Raw genomic sequence first — 11,592 nt, forward strand, 5'->3', positions numbered from 1 at the left:
AGTTAGAGAGATGGTGTGTGTGAACCTTTGCAAACATTCCTCCTGGATTTGCTTGCTAGACACAGGAAGCTCTTTGTGCCTTTGGTGTTGGAAAGGTACTGGAAGGAGGAAGGCACCTGTTACTTATGTGTCCCATTAGCACGTGAAATTTTCATTTTGTGTCCATGCTTGCTCTCTGTGCTGGCAGAAGCTGCAACAGAGCAGCCTCCAGTCCAACACCAGTGCTCTCAATGTGCCTGTAAGCAGCTCCAAAAATAACCAAGAAAAATACTACCAGCAAATCTGCTTTGCATCTACTACACTTCTGCCTGCTGCAGTACTCCCAGAAAACACTGTGAATGTTGAAAAATTTAAAAGCAATGCCAGGATCACGAAATCTGTTGGGGCATACAGCTGGACAGATTGCTCTTCTTCTTTCACTGACTTTATGATTTCATTTGTGACTTTGGCATGTTCTCTATCAAGAGTTCACAATTAGGAACTTCCTTACTACTGGAAAAAGGTCATAATTTTCACAAGCTTTTAATTCCATGGAATAGAAAACTACTGAATATGACTCACAGAAGTAAGTTTCAAAACCTGTTGCACAATCACCTACACATTAGTCTTCAATCACCATTTTCCGGGAACCTGAAAGAACACAGTCCTCTGGTCTAGAACTGGTCAACAGATCAATAGGAAGTACTACAAGAAACATCATTTTCCAACAACATAACACTTTGAACAGTCTTAATCACTAGCAGCATCAAACAGCAATATTAATCCACCAAAAATTCAACATTTTACACAGTAGCCTGCATCCAGGAATCCATGATGGAGCTGTGTATAAAGTGCCTTTTAAAGAAGGGAATGTGTATTTGCCACCCTCATACATAGATCTTGCACTCATTTGGATTTGGTTAAACCAAGAAGATCCTGAGTTATACATTAAAGCAGGCTTTTCAACTAAATTACAAATAAATAGATAGTAAATCATTGTCACTTAAGATAATTGTTAAACTTGCTTGAAAGCTTTAAAAACACCACAAAAAGCTAGTAGCTGCAAAGGACGAAAGCTCAAGCCATAAAAATTAAGATTGTCACCAAGAACTCTGTGGCTACATCAAATTTTCAGCTGTAATGATCTGAGAAACAACAGGATTTGGGCTCGGAATTAAATATAGTGGATGCTCCGCATTTTTCTTGATCTTCTGGCTTCTAATCTAAGCTGCTTGGCTCTCTCTTTAGCAGCTAGCTCTGCTGCTTGTTTCTCTTCTCTCTTCTTTCTCAGCCAGCTATGGAGAGAGAAAGAGGAATAGAAGTACTGGCAGTTGTAATTTCAAGTTTTACATTATCCATTCAAAGGAGATTTGTCCTTTAAATGATAGAGCCCACCATGTCTTGAAGTTGGGTGTCATGGCTGAGACAGTCTAAAAGCCTGCCATACCCAAACACAGGAAACACTACTTTCCCACCCCAATTCCCCTTCTTTTGTACCCACCTTTACACCCCTCCCCTTTTGTTAAACTGAATTAGCTTTATGCTCATTTCAAGGACTGAATCAACCCAAGGTTGCTCCAAAATAGGCAACAAGGGTTTGAGGAGAAAATCCCCTTTTTAGCAAAATTCACTCTTTTCAGCTCAGGTTCTGACAAATAATTTCACAGCAGTGAACAAACAGCATCAAGGAACTGATGTATTTTTGTTAGAGTGTAATTTTAAAAGGGCATATTCATGTGAAAACCCTCCAAAACAATGAGGACTTCAGTAGCAAACATGTACTATAAGCTAGCTACAGTTTTGAGATGATAGACTACAAAAGCTTCAAATGTGGTCCCTTAGGAATGACAGTACTCACTCTCTAAAAGCTCTGTCACAATCCTCTGCACTTGTAAAAAAGGCCACTTCCTCAGTTTGTCGTCTCAAGACTTCTATCCGTCTTTCTCTCACATATTGTTGGTGCTTTTTTTTAAGCCATAATCTGTAGGCTTCTTCTGGATCCCTGTGCACCTCCTAATGAATAAAAAAGACATGTATACACAAGGGTTATCAATAAATAACTTTCATAATAATCACATTATAATAGCTTTTTTTTTGTATTCTGCTGGCATCTCCCCTCCATGAAACATCCTTTATAAACAAACTAGAGCATATGCTAATCTGGCATAGAATATATACATGAGCAAGCATTCAAAGCACTATGTTTAAACAAGAAGTGAATTTAGCTTTTCAAGCCAATCACTTTAAGGCAGAAGAATTTTAGAACAGCATCTGAATCTCCAGGTTTTGATAGGTCATGTGCATTAACTGCTTACTAGCAAGTTCTGATGGTAAGGAACACACTCCAAAGAGTCTTCTGGCTGCTTGTTCACTCAGGGCTTAATCACGGCTTTCTCCTGGTATATGGGAGCATCACTGTATCCCCTGTGATTTTAAAGTTAAGTACATGTGTGCTGTTTCTGCATTGCAAGCCACTCTGCTAAGCAGATCAATCATAAACCTGCAAGTCTACCTCTTCACTGAAAACAATGTAACAAGAACATTTCCCATTGTTGTAAATTTTCATACACTTAGCTAAGAAGGCAGGTTTAGAATTGGGTTTTCCTATTCAACAAGAGCACTATAGATCCCAGTTCCACATAAGGGAGACCTTACTTTAATGCTCTGCTCTTCCAGCAGCTTTGCACGACGAATTCGCTTTTCTTGTTGTACCTGTTCTTTCTTCTTCTGTAACCAAGCTTTAAAAACCATTTCATTCTGCCTTCTCCTCACTTCTTCTAGTTCCCTTTTCTTTTCTTCTTCCTTAAGTGTAAGGAAAACTGAATAAACTTAGTTTTTAAGAGAATTATCTTAATCTGCAAAGGCTGTTGCAGGCAATAAATAAGTCATTTGAATTGCATGAGACACACTTAAATACAGATGAAACAAGACTACTCAAAGACTGCATCACAGCTAATACAACATTTAGGAAGAAATTGCTTGGAGCACTTCTGTTTGTGATATATTCAGACACTTTCAGTCTAATTCTCTTGTGATTACCTCTATTTCCTCTCGACTCACAGACATTTAAACAGCTTCAGGCAAAAACTCAAAATTAAGTCGGCCCAGTATCTCTGGTTAGCGTAGAATCACTTTAAATGGATACATTTTAGAAATAAATGCAGCTCTCAGGCTTGATGGACCACTGAACCCTAAAGGATATTTAACAACACATGGCAGGCACTACCATATAAATAAGAACCTTTTCTGGACATGAAATTGCAATGTATTTACTTAAGGAATATTAATAGCTTCAGGCTTTTTTCAATTATACAAAATGAACTGATATTTACAAAATGGAGAAAAGTTTCTTTTACTTATTAATTACATTTTAGCTAATGGTAAGTATCTACAAGGAGAAGAAAAAGTTTCAATTAATGCTTCAAAAAGCTGATTAGGACCCTTTTTACCAGGATTTACTCTTTGACACAAAAGCTATAATCCCTACTCATTTCAATACTTAAGACATCTAATCTTGCAAATAGATGATGTTCCTCCTACCTACACACAACTTCCTTATATCCTTCAAACTTACCATTTCTAATTTACTGGAATGAAACAAAGTCCACCAATATGAAGCATATAGATTCTAGTCATGTAAAGAAACGTTTAAAGCATGTGAAACCCATCACAGAATGGAAGAATTCCATTCCAGAATGAAGAAATAACACATCCTTACTTTTTCTTAAGTCAGCCAACAAGGAAGAAATTTAGCACATACTGTTAGAAAAATAACCTTCCTTCCCCTCACTACCCTACCTTTTACATTAAATACACAGAGCATGGTTTCAAGAGATCTAGTCTTGTGTGCACAAAGAAAACACTTCAACTGCTCATCAGATTGTATATCCCTCATTACTAAGCTGAGCCTCAGCAACCTTTTCAAATAAAGCAGGCTAGAGCTCTTTCCACAGATAGAAAGTAACCTTGGAAGCTACTTAGCCAGCTTAATTAGAACATCATGGCACAGGAAAATGGCAGATGCTTCATGGTCCTTTTATAGGGCAACACATACATAACAAGTTACCTTTTTGTAATTGTATCATCATAATGCAAAAAGAAGAAAAAAAATCACCATTTTTTTACTCTCTATTAAAGATTTCTGAAGTTCTCATTACAGCTGTCAGAGGCTGACTCTCTATTATATTTTTTTTCCATGTAAGGAGCTGAGAAAGAATTAAAAGGGTTCTTACAGTCAGTCTGCTATGTAAATGTTATATTATGACTGAACACTCTCCCATATGATAATTGTCTAATCCATACTTCTTGAGTACCCAAACATGCCCCAGCCTTACTGTGGTTAATGTAAACTTCCTGCACTGCAGTATAATATGTGCAGATGTGACACCATGTGCTACATTCCATAAACTGTGGGACTGTAAAAGAACCTAGATAGAGAGAGAGTCAAAAAGCAAAAGCAGTAAGAAAAATATAACAGGTCCATTTATGAAGGATATATTAAATAAATGCTTCATTTCTCCTCTGAGCAAGGCATGGTCCTATGCAATTCTGGGAAAGTAGCTTTGAGAGATTCCCTACAAAGCCCAGAGAATTATTGTTATTATTGCTGTTCTTGTTATTATTACAACTATTATTGCTGCCTCTTCTTATCAAAGGATTATGGTGTAAATACACACAGCACGTGGTCTTTGTGGAGCAGAGGAATAGGATGGTCCTGTGATTTACTTTTCTCTATATATTTACCTCTCTCTTCAGTCTTTCTTTCCTTAGCTCTATCTGCCTCCTTAATTCTTTTTGTCTGGGAGTAAGACTGTAAGTGGAGCTTTTCACAGGTATGTTCGCACACTCAGTCTTCTGTTTTCCCACATCTTTTGCACCATTCAAAGCAGAATCTGGCTGCTGCTTAGAGTCAGATGTAGGCATTTCTTTTGCTTGAGAGGCAGTGGGCAAAGAACTGAAGAGTTCTGTAGTCTGTTGAGTTTCAATATCTGTAAAATAAACTCTCACTGGGGCCAAAATGCCCTGGCTTTCAATGTCACATATACATAAGAGTTCAAAATTTTCATCTTTTTCAGCTACAGTTTTACCATCTGTCTTCTCATCTAAGCCAGCACATGCTGAAAGTGATATGCTTTTCTGTCCCTTGTCAGAAATACTCAGCTTAGACAGCCTGTCTGAAACATCGCCTGCTCTTGCAAGGTCAGTTTTACCAACTTCAGCATCTTCTGGAGGAGCAGCTTGAAGACCCACTTCATCCTCAAATTTTAATTTCCGTTCTCTGTTTTTATCCATAGGAGCCTGATTTTCCAGCTCTTTGTTGGCTTCTTCAATCTTTTCCAAGACATAACGCTTTATTTCTTCATCCTCTCCCTCATCCAGTTCCTGCTCATTTTCCAGCTTGGATTCCTGGACAGAGCTTTCTCTCTCAGCATCAGATTCATGGTCCTCCTGTTCAATATCTGCCCCAGATTTCAAATATTTTTCATTAGAGTATATCACTTTCACATTTGCATCTGCCTCTGAAAGCTGATCTAGATTTTCTTTTATTTCTTTATTGTCTTCTTGGAAGCTGTCTGCACTTCTAAGAATTTTCGCTTCAACATCCTCTTCCTTTTCTTCAGGATTCTAAAAAAAAATTAAAATAAACTAGTCTCTTCTCTCAACAAAAGAGCAGTTATCAAAGAAAGAGAAAAGATACAGTAAGAGAGAAGAGCAGTACAAACTATCTTCATTCTAAACCAAGTTGTCACATAGTACATGTTATAACTAACAGCTTTTTTGGCACTAACAAGTCTCTTCATTTTCTTCATGATCACATTCACACAAAGTTTAACTAACCAGTGAAGTGATTAATGACAGCATAAAACTGCAAAGAGTGTTATACAAACACTTAAAGGAACCCAGAAGTACTTTTGAAAAAAAGTAGCATTTTCAATGAACACTGAATTTTCTACTTGACAGATATTATAACCAAACCAACCAGTTAGCTGAAATGTTTTTCACTATAATTCCAAATAACCTTCCTTGTCAAAATTCAGTGAATGCACCTACACATTTCAGCAATACTGAATTTGTGCCTATGATTCCAAATACTACTCAATTTTGTCTTCTAAATAACACAATTAGCATTTAATGTAACAAATACCTCTTTTTCACCAAGGTTTTGTTTTTCTTCTTCATCAGTTAGGCATTCCGTGTCTTTTTCAAAATCATCCTCATATTCTGCATTTTCTGTTGATTCACCCACATCTGTTTGATCTTCCTTTTGATCCAGATCTCCTTGAGCTTCCTTTTCACTCATTTTGATGATGTGTTAGAGTAATACTACACAAAGGAGAGGGAATAAAACATTTTCAAACTCTAATGACACCCACATCAGACTTGTGAGCAGTAATACAAGCATGTTAGATAGTGCCACAGCACTCAGGACTAAGGATCACCAATGGCTCATAAACATAAATGGTTTTGGCCTTTCCAGCTCAGGTTACTCGGAGAAGGTTTGAGATACAGCAAATCAAGGGGATTTAACACCTCTGACAGAGCTAAAATTAGAACTCATGATATTTTAACAAGTTAGCCTTGTGCTTGGACAAAGAGACCACTATTTTATATTAGCTAGAAGTGCTATGAACTTCTTGCTTGTATCTTGCCTTGTTTATATCTTAACTCGTTTAATGCAGTTTAAACACTCATTAATCTGTTAATCACACTGGCTATAATCATGTTCATGACAAACCTGAAGATGAGCCACTATAAAGACTGAATCTTTTAAAAAATCTTTGTACTGCATAGCACACAGGTGCCACCAGCTCCTGAAGGACTGCTTAAATGCCAGTGCTTGGTGCTCTACGCTGACTGCCTGCTGCCCCTCAGCTCAGCTCTCTCAGTACAAGGCATCAAAGACAAAAAAATTTAAAGATGTGGACACACTCATGAGCATAGAGAGCTGATTCTGCTCTGTTTATAGCTTTAGCCCCTCCTCATTCCTTCAATTATTTATTAATTTTTACAAAAGCAGCACAGAAGAAGAAAACATCAATTATTCAAAAGTTCCTGTTCTTTTTGTACCATCAGCTGTAGGCTGGAAGGTGCCACTTCTATGTGTCTCTAGGAGGATTAATCAGTGTCATTTTCAATATACCAAAGATCATGATTGTTGTGACAGGACAAGGAGTAATGGGTACAAAAAGAAAGAGAGGAATTTTAGGTTAGGTATTAGGATTAAATTCTTTGCTGTTTCAGTGGTAAGGCACTGAAACAGGTTTCTCAGGGAGATTGTGGCTGCCCCATTCCTGAAAGTCTTCAAGACCAGGTTGGATGGTGCTTTGAGCAACCTGGTCTAGTGGAAGGTATCCCTGCCCATGGCAAGAAGGTCACAATTTGATGAGGTCCATTCCAACCCCTTAACATTCTGTGATATCATGTGGCAGGACAATGTGGGGTGTAAGAGAGAGGTCTGACTCTGGATGGCCCCAGAATAGCAGGACAGCTCTTGCTCTGTGACCATCCTAGCCTTCCAGACAAGAATCACAGAACCAGAGAATCAACAAGGGTTGCACCTGGACTTTCAAATCCATCTATGCGTTTTGTAAAAACCCTTTCTTGCAGCAGATGTTGCTTAAATTCTTCCAAGCCTTTGTTTTGAGTTCTGATGAGCATCTCTGAGTTCTCAGTTATGTATTCTCAGGAACACCAGCTCTACTCCTTAGAACTCAGTATTTCATGCTGGTAAAGAGTGATGTTCTTTTAAGCCTCAAAGCTCAGTCAAGATTTATTTTAGAGTGGTAATAAAGCTGGACATTCTTTGCTGCAAAATTGTTTGTACAAAAACTTTTAAAAGCTCCTTGTCTTCTCTGATCCATATGTTGTTTAAGAAAATCTGTCAGGTTTTTCACTTCTTTTTAGCTACCACTTGCTACTGGAATCACTCATTCACACTAGATTTCTCAGAATTTAAATTTTAAGAGCTCATTCAGACTGTTGCCTTGGCTTTCAACACTATTATTTCCATCATGTTTTCCCTGCACCACCTCATATGACACATAATGATTTTTGCTGGGAAATGCCCCTTCCTTAACAAATATCCTTGGTTTGGGTGATGACATACCTGGGATCTTAATGGAGATTACTTTGCTGTAGTGCATATTCAGCACAAAGAACTATTTCTCTGTGACTTCATTATTACGATAAGCAGATACAAAAGCTGCACAGATTAATTGTGCCTTTAAAAAAATATGTTCACATCAGTCTGTGGCACTCAATACAAACACATTGAACATGCTGTTTAATTCATTTAGGTGAAGAGTAATAGTGGGGAGCAGCACAAAAATCAACTTCTCCTGTTGTAAGATAAAGTAGCCATGGCTGAAGAGATAACTTCCAATTAAATTATTTGTTTCATAGAATCACAGAATGGTAAGGGGTTGGAATGAACCTTAACATCGTCTATTCCCAACTCCCCCTGCCAGGGGCAGGAACATGTCCCAATAGACCAGGCTGCTCAAAGTCCCATCCAGCCTGGCCTTGAACCCTTTCCAGGAATGGGGCATCCACCATCTCCCTGGGCAATCTGTTCCAGTGTTTCAACACCCTCACAGTAAAGAATTTCTTCCTTTTATCTAACCTAAACTTCCCCTCTTTCAAGTCTCCACTCATTTCCCCTTGTCCTGTCACTGCAGCTCCTGACAAGGAATCCTTCTCCAGATTCTCTATGGGTCCCTTCATTACTGGAAGGCTATAATGAGGTTTCCACACAACCTCCTCTTCTCCAGGCTGAACAGCCCCAGCCTTCTCCGCCTGTCTCCACAGGGGAGGTGCTCCCGTCCTCTTGCCAGCCTCGTGGCCTCTTCTGGACTTGCTCCAACAGTTCCGTGTCCTTCTTATGCCATGTCCTTCTGGTGCCTTGGAGGCACCAGAAAATCCTGAATCAGCTCCTGTTCTATTTTGGATATTATGAAGTAAAGTGATTCAGCACTAAGAAGAACCGAAAGTATTCTGAAAATCTCACATCTTCATTTTCACCTGCTTCTGTTCTACGCGGGGTGTGTCTGTGGAGGGTGTGCGGTGTGACCATTCGCTCTGCACAGCTTAGCAACAACACCTCTACGCGGTCACAGCCAGGCACAGGCACAACGAAAGGCGGACAGAGCGGCGGATTTCTGTCGCTTTGTCCTTCTGCATCAAAACACACACACACACACACACACACACACACACACACACAGACCCACGAACCCAAACCCCCCGGGGCGCTGGGGCACGTCCTCACCAGCATCCCCAGCTGCCCTGGGACAGGCGGCGCCGCCGCTCCGGCCGGGACGAGGAGCCGCCACCGCAGGGCACCGCGGTTGCCGTGACAGCGGCGGGCCGCTCGGCGCCACGGCGGCTCCCGAGGGACAAACGCCGCCTCCGCGGCCGGACTGCGCCGCGCTGTTGCCATGGGGACGGGCCTCCTCGCCAGGCCCCCCTTCCTGCCCCTTTTGCACCTAAGGCCTGGAAACTGTCGGCAAGCGGAGCGCTGAGGGGAGCGGGGGCACACTCACCCCACGGGAGAGGGGCAGGAGTGTGGAGATGACTCGCCCTGTCCAGCCCAAAGCCCTTCTTTGATGCTATTAAATTATGCACTCCTCAGGAAGCAGCCTCGGTTTGTGTTCTATTATTCATCACGCTCCGTCTGGCAGTGAGCAATCGGATCAGCCCAAGAGGCAGCAGTGTCGGGATTTGGGCTTTTATTGATCACAGAATCATAGAATTGTCGGGTTGGAACGGGATCATGAAGCTCCAACGCCCTTGCCATGGGCAGGGACACCTTCCACTAGACCAGGCTGCTCAGAACCCCATCCAGCCTGGCCCTCAACACCTCCAGGGATGGGACATCCACAGCTTCTCTGGACAACCTATTCCAGAGTCTCACCACGAATGAAGACAGCATTGAATCTCCAGAGCCACACCTCTCTGTGTTAACCACACACTGCTCCTTGAACTAGGAAAAAAAAAAACAACAACAAAAAAAAACCAAACAAAAAAAAAAAACAACAAAAAAACCCCACCCTGATTTACCTGCAGAGGAACCGGGGGAGCTGGCAGAGGGAGAAGGATCAGACTCCTCAGTGGAGCTGGAGGGAGGTGACAGGTTGCAGTTTCCTCTAGGGAGGATAAAACACCCCACAGGTAGTGGATGCTGTGCCCTTGAGGCCAGCAGGACCCCAAAGAGCTGTGTGACCACCAGACTCCCCACAGAGCACACACAGAGCTCACTGCAAGGGCAAGCAGCTGTCAGCAGCTATTCGGGGTGATGAGGTTCATTCAGCATCACAAGATGCTTCCCAGCACCGAATTTTTGGGAATGACCCTCCTCAGCCCTCCTACCAGCCAGGGCTGCAGTAGGATGGATCCCTCTGGGGGGAAAGAGGGAGAGAGCAAGGGAGGGAGTTCTTTTCAGTGGCAGCAATGACATGGTGCCCATCACACTGTCATGCCCCCAAGTTCTGGATACACCAGCCTGGCAAAGTGAAGGATGACTGTCTACAAGGCCACACACCTCAGAAGGCAGCAACCATCCCTGTACTAAAGAGTTAATGCTAATGAAAGAAAATATAGGCAGAAAACAGCCACAAAGCCAGAGCTTTGATAGCTCTCAGAGTAACTCAGATAGGGTCACCCTGTCACTCAAAGTCACATGGGACAGAAAAGCTGAACCTCTCCAAGGGGCTCATGAGTTCCCTGAAGACATCTGTCATCATAGGCCACATGACACAGCAGGAGGCTGGACTCCATAACCTCAGGGTTTCTGCTCATTTTACACCATACAGTGAAAAAGAAAACCAGGTTTTGACATTGGTTCTAGTGGGCTGGAAGGGCTCCCTTACACTTACCAAAGATATTTCTGTTACCTGCTTGGCAATGGTTCCTGCTGTACCTGGCGAAACTTCAACCAGTGACCTCACCCAGGGCATGCACTTATCCCACCCTTGAAGGCAATAGGCTGAATTTCTGATTTTCCACGTTTCATTTTGACAAGTTCATAGACTAAAGCAGACTAAAATACAGAGAACTGGGTACAATACCAAGGCTTTCTGCTCTGCTTTTAAGACTATCCTTTGTCTTAAAACCCAGTGCTATCCTTTTCATTCACAAGAGATGCTTTATGTGACTTATTACAAATCAGCATGATTAAGACAAGGATTAGACACCATTGTTGGGATGTCAAGATGTGATGTTTAATAATAATAACTTAATGATTTAAGGTCAATCAAAATTCATTTGTGCATTCCTTAACCCACATGTCATTAAATGTTGGTTTTCAGTTGTTCCTGTGTGTGAGGAAGCTGCAGAGCGTGGTTATGAAAAATGCAACAAAAACAGCAGAAAAGCAGTGCAGGGCTCCACGGACATACCCTGACATGTTGGCTGCTGTTTTCCGTGTCACTAATGCATCAGACACTGTGTTCAGGGAATAGATTCACATACAGCGAATGTGTATGTTTCACAGAGAAAGGCTGCATAACACCTCCAGAGCAACATTAAGCAAGCACCTTAACACCTTTTTTATGGAGTGCAGGGAACAGTTGACACTGTCAAAAGCCACTGGGAACAGGGTTCAGAGCATCCAGT

At 41.4% G+C, this 11,592-nt stretch overlaps 1 protein-coding gene across 1 annotated transcript; it reads right to left on the reverse strand.

Annotated features, from left to right (window-relative positions):
* Positions 1–506: 506 nt before the first annotated feature.
* Positions 507–9,908, reverse strand: CCDC181 (coiled-coil domain containing 181). The gene is made up of 6 exons (XM_012569985.5): positions 9,248–9,908; positions 6,125–6,303; positions 4,723–5,604; positions 2,635–2,781; positions 1,838–1,992; positions 507–1,274 (listed from the first exon to the last, which is right to left on the reverse strand). The coding sequence occupies exons 2-6, from the start codon at positions 6,278–6,280 to the stop codon at positions 1,154–1,156; spliced, it is 1,461 nt and encodes a 486-aa protein (XP_012425439.4). The 5' UTR covers positions 6,281–6,303; positions 9,248–9,908; the 3' UTR covers positions 507–1,153.
* Between the last annotated feature and the right edge of the window lie 1,684 nt (positions 9,909–11,592).

Source organism: Taeniopygia guttata, chromosome 1 (genome assembly GCF_048771995.1).
Source record: "Taeniopygia guttata chromosome 1, bTaeGut7.mat, whole genome shotgun sequence".
NCBI classification, from domain to species: Eukaryota; Metazoa; Chordata; class Aves; order Passeriformes; family Estrildidae; genus Taeniopygia; species Taeniopygia guttata.